This window comes from Pan troglodytes, chromosome 5, assembly GCF_028858775.2.
Source record: "Pan troglodytes isolate AG18354 chromosome 5, NHGRI_mPanTro3-v2.0_pri, whole genome shotgun sequence".
Classification (NCBI taxonomy): domain Eukaryota; kingdom Metazoa; phylum Chordata; class Mammalia; order Primates; family Hominidae; genus Pan; species Pan troglodytes.
In genome coordinates, this window is record NC_072403.2 from 44998261 (window position 1) to 45010796 (window position 12536).

The following is a 12536-nucleotide window of genomic DNA, read 5'->3' on the forward strand; positions in this document are numbered from 1 at the left end:
CTGCATTTCAAAAATCACTACTGAGGTCCACTCATAGGTCAAGTCTCATGCGTGCTTAAGTCTTTACCCCACTGGGATTACTAATTGGATCAAACCTAATTCAGAGTTACAGGCATTTTGTTTTAGGGGAAAGTCTGAATTATATGTTTTTAAAATACAAATTAGTTCTTTCCTACCGCAATGCTTACTGCCCTGAGCACTGCAGTAAGACTTAAGATTAGGGAATTACTCCCTTGTATGGGGCTTTTATGAAACAGAAGAGCCCAAGGAAAGTATCAAGAAAATTAAGAAAGCCTTAAGAAAATAAATCAGTCAACAAAATTGTATCTTAAATACAATCAAAACTTCATGTTTAATAGGGATTCATCTGTTTCCCATACTTTTTACATGTTCAGTTCAGACAGAACTCATGGAAGAAAAGACTTTTCTGTGAGATAGAACAGACCATCTGCTTGACCGGATGGCTCTGAGGGACAGCCAAACTCCCAATGGCCAAAGGGCTGTGAGGAAGAGCAACACATATCAGAAGAATTTTCAGCAAGGGCTGAAACACAGTAAGGTTAGCCACAAAATGGAATGAGAGAAGCCCTAACCCAATGGGAGTTTGCCTAATTTTAATGAACCCAAACTCTAACATTGTACTGGAAAAGCAGCATTAAAATCCAGCCTGATTATCACAATTTACAGAATTTCTCACCAGAGGCCCACAGGTGAAAAAGCTGCTTACTCTAAAGCCCTTAGAACCGTATCGTGAACTGCGCATGCGAGGGATCTAGGTTGCGTGCTCCTTATGAGACTCTAATGCCTGATGATCTGAGGTGGAAGTTTCATCCTGAAACCACCTCCACCACCATCCCGTCCATGGAAAAACTGTCTTCCACAAAACTGGTCCCTGGTGCCAAAAACGTTAGGGACTGCTGCTTTAGAATATAAGAAACAACTCAAGCAGCCAACGGGTCTGGAGTTAACACTTCCAGCCCTCCCCTTTGTACACACTCAACACTTCTTGCTGAACTGGCCATTAATAACCACTTGTGAAATCCCTCCCCACACCTGCACTTAGGCGTTTGTCTCTTCCTACCTTCCTTTACTGAGTAGTGGCAAAATAATAGGAGAGTGGAAGATGGTGATGGGCAATGAAGAGGGACCTATTTCCGAAGAGGAGATGTTTTAAAGATATTTTATTTTTCAATACCAGTAATGACTGAAAATTAAAGAATTAAAGCAGGAAGCAAAACAAAAACAAACAAAGAAACCCAAAACTTGCAACCTAAACTCTCTGGGAAAAAAGAAATTGCTATAAATGTTAAAAGACTTAAAGAGAACATTGACAATGCAGCCCTGATGTACCTAATCATACTTCAAACTGCTGGATGTTTTAAGCTGAGAATCTCCCCAGTGCCTTTCTAGTGCTCTAAAATCATCTCCCAAACAGATGAGAAATGAAACAAACAGGTCTCCCTTCTTGAGTACATAATTTTTATAAATTGCATCGGACCCACAGTGAATGTATTTTAGAGTTTCACCAAAACTATCAAAGATCAAATGGCAGCAAAAGATCAGGGAAAGAAGGTAGAAAAACTATGCAGTCACAGAGCTAACCCGCAAGCTGCCCTTAGTCCTATACACCTGAAATCAAATCCACAGCCAATGGTGAGGAAGACCACATCAGAGGTTAGCTGCATGACAGCACAGCTGGGTCCTATCTCCCTGCCAGGGGTCTCAACTGTAACTCGCGCTCCAACTGCTCTGCAGTCAGGGTGCCCTGGATGGCTTCACAGCCTGGATTGAACACAGAGTAGGCGCTCTTCTCTCCCTCTTTCTTCTCTTCAGGGCCTCGTGTCCCGACGTACATCCAATAGAACAAGGACAGGACAAAATATGCCAGGCCAAATTCCAGTTCCACAAACAGTCCCAGCAGGACCAACCAGAGAAGAACCTTCAAGAAGGTGATATTGGTCAGGAAAGACTGGTCCCAGCACGATGGTAGAGGAATGGCTGTGTTCCATGGTGGCTCTGATGTGCTGCCCTGGGGCTGAGCCGCTTCCTAGGATACACAAACAAACAAAAGAAAGAATAAAGGGTAATGGAGCTGAGATGATCAAAACTAATCTGAAAAGGCAGTTTTCATTGCTCTGAGAAGGCTGCTGGCTCATTGATTTCTATTCTTTCATGCAACTCTCTAAAACAATCATCTCCAAAGAACCTATGTGCTCTACTCCAACTGAATCAAAACTGATCAGCACTTCGTGAGATGTGACCTAATAAAAGCCCTACGTATTCAGACAGATTCTTATTCGTGGGAGTCATTTCTTCAGATTAGTCTGCTGCTAAGAAGAGCTAATTTGTGCCCCATACAGAAACTCCTGAATAACTGATAATGCAACAGTCATGACAAATGCTTCAAATACAGTCAGAGTCAATATACCTTTGTTGATTGGATTAGATGACCTAAAATATTACGAGTGACATGATTCTAAAATAGAGACAGGAAACAAAAATCCTTTTTACATTAAAAAAAAAAAATCAGCCAGGTGCACACCTGTAATCCCAGCACTTTGGGAGGCTGAGGCAGGCAGATCACTTGAGCTCAGGAGTTTGAGACCAGCCTGGCCAACATGGTGAAACCTCATCTCTACTAAAAATACAAAAATTAGCCAGCATGGTGGCACACGACTGTAATCCCAGCTACTCAGGAGGCCGAGGCATGAGAATCGCTCAAACCTGGGAGGCGGAGGCTGCAGTGAGCTGAGATTGCACCACCACACTCTAGCTTGGGCAACAGACCAAGACACTGTCTCAAAAACAAACAAAAACCACTGTTACAGCCATTACTGGGCCCCCTTACCTTCCCATCCCGTGATTAACCTACACAGGTCATTGTCACTCACCCAAGGCCCAGCCAATGTCTCCTAACTAGACTCCCTGCCTCCTATCTCTTCCCTCCCCAAGCCATCCTATGTACAACTGCTAAATGAATTTTCTTAAAGACCCATTACCTTCCTGTTCACAAACCTTCAAAAAATTTCACTGCCTACAGGATAAAATCCAAACTCCTTGGGCTGGAACCCAAGACCCTCAATTTCTTCAACAGATTGAAATGCCAGTAGACAGGCCCCTGTGCCAGATGCTAATGGCAGACACAGGTATTTAGACAGCTCTGTGTCCAGTCCACTGTTTTCGGAACTCTTTTGAACATGACCTACAATAAGGAATACATTTTAGACTGTAATCCAGAATACATATATGCAACAAAGTTTCACAAGTCAACACTTACCCTCCCTGAGACATTCTCTTGTATTTCCTATTCTACTTTAAAAACATTTTTAATAGGGAACAAGATCTTCTATATTAATTTCACCATCCACTAATGGGTCACAGTGGTCTAGGAAATTCCATGACAACACGATCCACAATCTTTTGTTCCATAAATGACCCTTCTTCTCCAGCTTAACTGGTCTTATTACCCAAAGATATTCTCAGTCCTCATCTCAAGCCTAGAATTCCGTCCACTTCCTCTTTCTTCCTTAACTCTTTGCCTTCCTTCCAGGCAAGCACAGTTCATGAACTGTCAGCCCTGACCTCCCTGGGCATCAGGGAGGGTGCCCCCTCTGCCTCCCCCAGAACCAGCTAGCTCTCCCGTTCATTAAGCACCAAACTATTCAGCACTACAGTGTCTCTCTTTTACTATAGGTCATGTCATGTATGATGCCAGATTGTTTAAGTAACAGGAAGCCACGTGTCTCCAGATCCAAACATGGCATCCCATACTCAGGTTCTCAATTCATAGCAGAACTTTCAGTTCATCTCTTCAGTTACATCCCCTATTCTTCTTCACGTGAATATTTAAAAGGGGATCACAAATACTGGTCATCTGATTTATGATGTTTCAGAAGTTCTATTTTGTCAGAACCTTCTTTTTTAGCATCAACATTGTAATTATTATCTTTTCAGTTAGATTAGAAAGTCTGATTGGAGAGGCCCTTATATTATCAGCCACATCCCTGACCCCTGATACTCATTAAAGAAAGAAATGTCTGTTTCAGATTTGACATGCATGCACAGTATGCGTTCTGGCCCAAGAAGAATGCATCTGGGCAGTGTTCTGGGCAAAGGGGAGAGTAGCATGAGATGACAGGGCTAAGGAGGGAGGGCATGAGGGTGGGAGCCAGATAAAGTAGGGCCAGGCAGGTTGCAGTGAAGATTCTGGAAATGGGAAACAGCTGAAGGTCTAAGCAGGGAACTAACCAAAAGCATGAAATCCCTGGTGCTAAAAAGGTTGGGGAGGAGGCCTAGCAAGAGAGAGCCAGACATTGACCAGGGTGGTGACAGCAGTCAGATGGAAATAGTGGACTGATGGACACAAAATACATTCTGAATATACATGTTGAGATTCACAATAAACTAAATTTATCATATAGGGAGTATAAAAAGAAGAATGTTCCTATGTCACCATTTACTGAGAGCCTTCCAATGTATGAACTCTTGTAATCCAGGAAGCAGGCATTATTATTCCCAACTTACTGATAAGAAAACACTGAGAGGTTAAGTAATTTCCCTAAAGCCATAAAACTAGTGATAGGCAGAGATGAGGTCAGTCTGGGATCCTAGGATGGTCTCCTCCAAAATATATTTTATTTAATTAGGGGCCTTTATGGGGGGTGGCAGGAGAAAGGTTAGGGAGCTAGAGGTAGATGGGTGTGGGGGGTGGGGGGGGGGTAAACAAACTGACGAAGGGAACAAACAAGAGAGATACGGACATTCTTCTGCCTCATTTGGAACTTGTCTGAGTACCAGTTCCCTTCTGCTGTAAAATCTGGGTGAAGAAGTGTTTGTGACTGTTACATCACACAGAGGCATGGTCCAAGGAAGGCAATGCCATTCCTCAAATATCAAGCTGCTTCTTACCTTAGGGCCTCTGCACTTGTGGTTCCCTCTGAGAGGAATGATCCCTTCCCCTCATATCACTTGGTTGACCCCTCCTACTACAAACAGCAAAAATGTCACCGTATGTGCCCTTGGCTTAGTCCCTGTTTTTGCCAGGGTGGTTCCTTCTTGTTAAACGTCTCCTCCTTAGTGAGTTCTCCCTGCTCAGCTGATTTAAAATAGTACTCTGCTCCCCTCACCCCTAATTCACTATCACAATCTACTGGCTTTATCTTTTTTCTTTCATAGCATTTATCTGGTTTTATTGTCCTCCTTCCCCTGCTGCCCCAAGCTCAAATGCAAGTTGTACAAGAGTAGGACTTGTGTGTCTTAATTACACTGTCTCCCAGGATTTAGAACAAAAGCTGGAACACAGTGGGCACATGACAAGATTTTTGTTGAATGAATGAATGATAGTGAGGGAAAGGGAGAAATTCAAGATGACTACTAGATTTTGCAGGGGTGAGGCAAAGCTGTGCTTAGCCAGGCGACTCCAAAGGAGAGCCTTTGAGCAGAAGGCCAGCCTGAGCCAAGGCCTGGAGGTCAGGAGTGGTGGATGGGTATGGGAAATGGGTTCTGGGGCAGGGTGGTGTGCTGGGGGCTTGCCTGGGATATGGCTGGAGAGGGAAGCAGGAGGTTTCTGTAGGAATTTTTAAAAGTTACCGGCATTTTTGTCCTAATGTGGAAGAAGCTCGTCACAGAATTATTTCGGGAAACTGCTTTTCTCCAAGCAAAATCTGGTAGTGGAAAGGAGGATGTGGATACTTCCTCATCAATGACTGCTGAAAAGATGCAGAGGCACTGTCAGTCAGAGCGAGGCCCGGGTCGGGGCAGAGGCATCATTGCGGTCAGAGCTTGGCCCAAATGGAGGCCGCAGTGGCTTTGTTGCTCCAGATGACATGGTTTAGTTATTTTGATGGCCAAAGAGTATTCTTTGTGCATATACATTACAGTTTCTTGATCCCTTCATCTGTAGAGGGACAGGAGATAAAGTTTTTGGAATCTCCATGCCTGAGATTAAAAGGTGTGGGACTTCCTCTACCAGGCTCATTTCCTTGGACCTAATATCCTCTGGGTTTCTTGGGTTTCTCCACATGGCTGTGGATGACAGGATTTCCCAAAGCTTTATGGCTGAAGCATATTCCATAGTGTATCTGTATGGTGGTTTCTTTATCCCTTCAGCTGTGGGTGGACAGGACAGGTCATTTACCATGATGTCCTCTAGGTTCAACAGTGTGGCTGCAAATGATGTAATTTCATTACATTTTTCTGGATGAAGAGTATTCCATTTGTGTATATATACTACAGTTTCTTTATCCCTTCATCTGCGGATGAACAGGTTTCTCCACATGACTGCAAATGACAGGATTTCATCCATTTCTGTCGTGGAAGGGTATTCCATTCTGGATATATATTTCAGTTTTGTCATCCCTTCATCAAGGGATGAACAGGTTCAACTGTGTGGCTCCAGGTGATATGATTTCAGTATATGTGCACAGCTGAAGGGTATTCCATTGTGAATGAATACTACAGTTTCTGTATCCCTTCATCTGTGGATGAACAGGTCTCTCTCCACGTTGCTGGAAGGGGGGTGATGTTCTAAAGTTTGATGGCTGAAGAGTATTCCATTGTGCAAATATCCTGGAGTTTCTGTATTCCTTCATCTGTGGATGAACACGACTGCTTTACATTTGGCCTGTGCCAATGGCCATGTGGAAGTGGTCACTCTCCAGGTGAACTGAAAGTGCCAGACTGACATTGGTGACAAATGAAACAGGATGCCTTTGATGAAGGCTGTACATTGCCAAGAAGAGATTTGTGTCATCATTCTGCTAGAATGTGGCACCAACCCAGATCTTATGGATGTCTATAGCAACAATGCACTACACTATGCTGTGTATAATGAGAATACACTGGCAGAAAAACTGCCTTCACACCATGTGAATACTGAAGTGCTGAACAAGGATGCAAACACACCACTTTTACTTGCTATAGTTTGCAAAACACAGCAAAAGGTGGAATTTTAGTGAAGAAACAAGCAAACGTACATGCTGTTGATAGGTTGAAAAGAACAGCTCTCATGCCTGTTGTACATTATGGCTTGTCAGGTATAGTTAGCATTCTTCTTCAACAAAATATTGTCTTTCCTCAAGAGTATGTATGAACAGACTGCAGATTATGCTATTTCTGGTGGTCTGACAAGCACTCACAACAAATTTTGCAACATTAAAAAAAAAAGATACTTGAAAATGGTCTTCAAAATGACAACCCAGAAGAAGCATCCAAGAAGAATGCAAGTTTGAAAACAGGAGGAGAAAGTGAAAAAGATTCTGGGAGTTCTGAAGCATTTGCCTTCAGTATTTTAAAAAAAACTGTGTTGATCCATGGCCTAAACCAGATGATGAAGACTTGACTTTTACTACCAAGCAGTGTATCCCTGAGAGTGTTTCAAAGTCTTTACTTGGACCTTCATATAAAAAAGGAAAAAATATATAGTAAATGGAAAGGGAGAAGGGCCTCCTGAAAAACATCCTTCCCTAAAGCCTACCAGGGAAATGAAAGATTCTGTTGTGAAGAAAGCAAGAGAAAGGAAGAACGAACAAACATCCAAAGCAGAACAAGAAGTACAAGTGACATCAGAGGAAGAATAAGAAAAGCTTGAAAGTGAAAATAAACAGCCACAGGTTGAAGAAGCTAGAAAGAAGCACGAAAGTTAAAAAAAAAAAGTATCAAAAAAACCTATATGATAGTACATCTGCTGACGATGATGATAAATTAATTCAACAAAGGAAGAGTGGAAAAACTTACCATCAGCGATTTCCTAGGAAGGAGAACAAAGAGTACGCTAGGCCTGCAAAGAAAATGTCAAATGAAAAGAAAAAGGTCAAAAAGCAAACTCATTTAGAGATGAACCTGATGACTTAACTCGGCCATGTGAAACAGCTTCAGAGGATCATGAGGAACCTTACCCTCATTGTAAGAAGTTTATGATGCTCATTAAGCAATATGGAATGGATTGTAATGATTCTCGTATCCTAATGGAAATCCAGAATGCATTTCTTTCATGTGAAAAGTCACTGGACCTTAAAAAAAATTATCTGTGAACAACTTACACTAGACAATAAGAAATATGAAAACTGAGTTTAGTGTTCTGAAGGAGCTATCCAAAACACAAGAAATGAAGTCACAGTTCAATATCAAAAAGTAGAATGGAAACAGGAACTCTACAGTTTGCAGCTTAGAAGACGATGAGAAGAAATGCTAATATGTTATATGAAAAAATTAGGGAAGAGTTAGAAAGGAAAGTGGAGCAACATAGGAAAGAAGTTGAAGTAAAAGAACAGCTTAAACTGACTATCAGATCACTAGAAATAGAATTGAAGGCTTGAAGAAATACTTTAAGAAAAAAAAAATCTGATGCATGAACATTGCTTGTTGAAGAGAGATATTGCCTTTATTGTGTATGTAAGTATACACAATAAAAAATAGGAACCTCGAAAGGGAAAAAGGACATTGAAATTGTTAAAGAAATGAATGACGACCTTCAAGAGACTATAAAACTGAATGGAAAAACATTAACAAAAACAGTATCCCAGTATGGTCAACAGCTTAACGACCTCAAAACTGAGAATACAATGCTCAAGTCTAAACTGGAGAAGGAAAATCAAAACAAGGAAAGACTGGAAGCTGAAGTTGAGTCATTCCATGCTAGACTGGCTGCTGCTATAAAAGTGAGTGTGATCAAAGTGTGAAAACAAAAAGAGACCTAGAACTTGCTTTACAGAGAGCACAAGACGTTTCTTTACAAGAAAGAAAATGAGTTCTGATATTTCTGAACTAAAAGATAATAATGAGTTTTTAACTGAGCAACTTTCCGAAGCTCGAATTCAATACCCTAAAAAGTAAACTCCATGACACAAGAAATTCTCTCAGAGAAAAGGTTTTGGTTTTATAAAGTGTACAAAAGGACCTAAGCCAAGTAAATCCTTTGGAAAGTGGGACTACGTAGAGGAGAGAATATCTCAACTACAACATGAAAATCTGTTGCTTCAACAACTAGATGGTGCTCATAAGAAAGGGGATAATGAACAAAAGGTAATTAATATCCAAGGATGCTGTCTTGAGAGTGAAAAGGAAGGTCTTCTGCTAGAAGGGAAAAATAAGGAATTAATCAATGAATGCAATCATTTAAAAGACTGTTTCAGTATGAAAAAGAGAAAGCAGAAGGAGAAGTAAGTATCAAAAAAGATAAATATTTTCAAACTTCCAGAAGGAAAATTTAAAATATTTGGCTACGGCTACATGTTGAACCTAGTTGAATATAAAAATTAATAGGCAAAAAATGTGTTTACCATACTGTATAATTCCATTTACATGAAACATCCGGAAGAGACAAATGTATAGATAGAAAGTAGACTGACATTTGTGCAGGGCTGGGGTTGGAAATGGGTAGTAACTGCTCATGTGCAAGAGGGGCCTTCTTGGAGTGATAGAGACGTTCTAAAGTTGCAGTGATGGTTGCATGACTCAATAAATTTACTAAAAATCTTTGAACTGTATGTTAAAAGAGATAAATTCTGTAGTATGTAAACCTTATTTCAATAAAGCTGTTCAATTAAAAAACCAAAAATTAAAAATAATTAAAAAAAATAGAATGCTAAAGAAATCTCTGACAGGCCACAGTGTGCCATCAAAATTGTCTGACATGAATTGTAAATTAGACTTTTTCTTTTCTAAACTAGAGGCAGAATCTGAAGAAAAAAAATTAAATGAGAATTTTCACACCAGAGCAAACCCAGAAATGATAAGTCAATGAAAATGAGCTTAAGGCAGAGTCCCTTATGGAAAAACAGAGCAATTAACAACAAACTGGAGGTCCAGCATTTCCTCTCATCCTTTTGTCTGGCCATCAGCGTTTGGGTTCTCAATAATGGAAGTTTTTCTCTGAATTCAGTTTCTCTGGGTCCAACTCAATGATCTCATTCCCTTGGAAATGAGACATACAGTCAAAAGTTCATTGCATGGGTTAGACATTGTTTTTTAACTGCAGAGAGAAAAAGAATAAGGGAAATGGTTTCTAAAATCTTAAGCAAGTGTTGTACTTAGAAAGTTCTAGTCAACAATAAAATTATCCAAAGACAATTAACACAAACTGCACACAAGGAAATGGATTGTCTGAACTCTGCTGCGCTCTTTTCACCTTTCTGCAAGTCAGATGGAATCCTGTATATCACTGAGAATATCAAATCAAAATTGAGTAATAGGTTCAGTAATTTTAAAAAATTCCCTCAAATCAAATGTTGTGCAATAATAGATGAACTTACAGGAAATAATTTTAAGGTGAGCAAGGTACACTTTTCTTCCAGCATATTTTCATTTTAAAAGGAATTTTTTAGTTCTTATTGCACTTATGAGGAACAAAGCACTGGGCACAAATTGTTACAAAGCACTTATCCCTTGATGTTTTGTCCTGTATTTCCACATAGACATTTCAACCTCGCTGCAAGCCACCTTACCATTTTACTGAGTTAAAACTAAATGAAAACACAAAAGGATGCAAATTAAATTCATCTGCAAAACAAGAGATTACCAAAACAATTAAATGTGAAAAGGTTATCATACTAAATCACTTTTTTTTGTTTGTGTCTTGAACATTCACTATGGAACTTGAATAAGCTTCTGCCACTACCGGCAGTTACAGCTACCACACTTTGGTAAATTCTGTATTCAAACGCATTTCTAAGTCACAGGCTATCTGGGCTACTAGCTGCATGTGCCCCAGGTGCGAATCAAATGAAGTTTTAATTACTGCTACTTGTGATCGGTATCCAATTAGACCTTTTACCCTCCATTAGCAGAGGGCTGTGGCTCAACTTGGTTGTGGAGAGGTTTCCCAATGCCACAGGGCGTCACGATAACTCAATTCGGAGTGAATAATTTAAGAGCAGAGGTGCTTTCTCCCAGGACCCTCGACTCTCGCTGGAATTAGGAGCTGCGTGGGTCGCGGGCTGGAAAGAAAATGTCAAAACTGCTAACAGTGCTGACACGTGTGGCCGGAGATGAGCGGGCCGGCCCTCGATCGGGAGGGAGGGGCCAGTAGCCCCGCCTCCGGAAGCTAGGGCCACACCCCCGGCAGCTAGGGCCGCGCCCTCGACTGTGGCTCCGAGGCCAGGTCCTAGGGCCGAAGTTTCCGTCGTCTCACCTGAACTAGGCCGGGCTGGGCCCGGGCACTCGCGGGCCTAGGTTTCCATACCAGGAACCGCTTTAGCCAGCCTGGGGCTGCCTTTAGAGTCGCTGCTGCTTCCGCCTTCTCTCCTGGGGTTTGTGCGCCCTGACTGGCAGCAGGGGGTTGGGCCGCCAGACCCGCCCGTTGCCGCGCCGCCCGAAACTCAGCTAACCGCTGTTCCATGGCGCGCGCCTCGCGTCCGTTGGCCGATAAGGGAGCGCGCGCCCGCAGGCCGCACGGCAGTTGCCTCCGCTCGGCCCGCGCCGGCCGCCGTGCGCCTGCGTGGCAGAAGCCCCTGCTGAGCATGCGCACTGGTGTGACCCGCGTCTCCTCCGTTTGTGAAGTCTGGCGGGTCGCGTGTATACTTAGCCGTCCTCTCTTCACAGGCACGTGGACACAGTGTCACCTCCTCAAGCCAAGTCTAAAGCACAGGGCTGCCCCATTGCCCCTCTCCCAAAGGCCGCTCTGCCTTGCTGCATCTCACTTAAGGGCTTGAGCCCCCGCTGATCCAGCGTCCTGTATTCGGGATCTCTGTTGCTGGGCCCCAATGAACAGCGCCACAGTGAGAAAATGGTTCCAGGGGATAGGAGAGGCCCGTGATCTCTAGGACATTCCAGCGTCAGGAGAATAACAGGCTACATCCTACCCTTTTTCTCTTATCAAGGAAAGGGTATGCCAATCTTAGTACCTGGAGGGTGACTTTCTCACTGCTCACAAAGCAGGCTGTGCAGCTCCATCATTGGTCTTGCCACGTTGGGAAATTATCTCGTTTTGTGTCTAGATACGTCAGAACCTTAAAAAAACCAACAACAAAAACTTTTATTGGGGTGCAACATAAAATACACATATCTTAAGAATATGGCTCAGTAGATTTGCTCTTATGTATGCACCTGTGTAACTACCACCCAGATGGAGAGAAAGAACATTTCTGTACTCTGGGAGTTTCCTTGTGCCCTCTCCCAATCAGTACCCTCCCAAAAGGACACAGTTCAGGTTAGGGGCTGTTTTATACGTTCTTAAAGCTGTAAGCATCTAGCTAAGTGTCACTTACATAATTAAGACTCAAATATTTGTTGGATCTGGCTGAGGGTGACTCGAGAAATTAGACAAATTAGAACAGAGTCATCCATTCATTTAACAAACGTTTACCTAGGGCCTGCTCTGTCTAAAGTCACAGGCACTGGGGATGCTGGGATGAAAGGAAAAAACAAACAAAAACCTGTTTTCTTAGAGCTTACACTCCAAATGGAAATACAGACAATAAACAAATGTGTATCTACATATTTCATGTCATATCAGGTACTGATAAGTGCTGTGAAGAAAAGTGAAGCAAAGTAGGCAATGGTGGAGGTATTAGAGAAGACCTCCCTGAAGGTTTGTCATT

At 42.2% G+C, this 12536-nt stretch overlaps 1 protein-coding gene across 2 annotated transcripts; it reads right to left on the reverse strand.

Annotated features, from left to right (window-relative positions):
- Positions 1 to 321: 321 nt before the first annotated feature.
- On the reverse strand, positions 322 to 11457 carry SAYSD1 (SAYSVFN motif domain containing 1). 2 transcript variants are annotated; one of them, XM_063812965.1, is made up of 3 exons: positions 11129 to 11432; positions 5590 to 9970; positions 322 to 2047 (listed from the first exon to the last, which is right to left on the reverse strand). In XM_063812965.1, exons 2-3 carry the CDS (start codon positions 5593 to 5595, stop codon positions 1703 to 1705), a joined length of 351 nt encoding a protein of 116 aa, XP_063669035.1. In that variant the 5' UTR covers positions 5596 to 9970; positions 11129 to 11432; the 3' UTR covers positions 322 to 1702. The 2 variants fall into 2 exon arrangements, with proteins under 2 accessions (XP_063669035.1, XP_001173836.3); XM_001173836.7 differs by lacking the exon at positions 5590 to 9970 and having other exon boundaries at positions 11129 to 11457.
- Between the last annotated feature and the right edge of the window lie 1079 nt (positions 11458 to 12536).

Coding starts and splice junctions, on each gene's coding strand:
- SAYSD1 (XM_001173836.7), bottom strand. CDS start 11,335: ATGGAACAGCGGTTAGCTGAGTTTCGGGCGGCGCGGCAACGGGCGGGT. Junction 2,048..11,128: donor CCCAGCCCGGCCTAGTTCAG/GTGAGACGACGG, acceptor TGTGTATCCTAG/GAAGCGGCTCAGCCCCAGGG.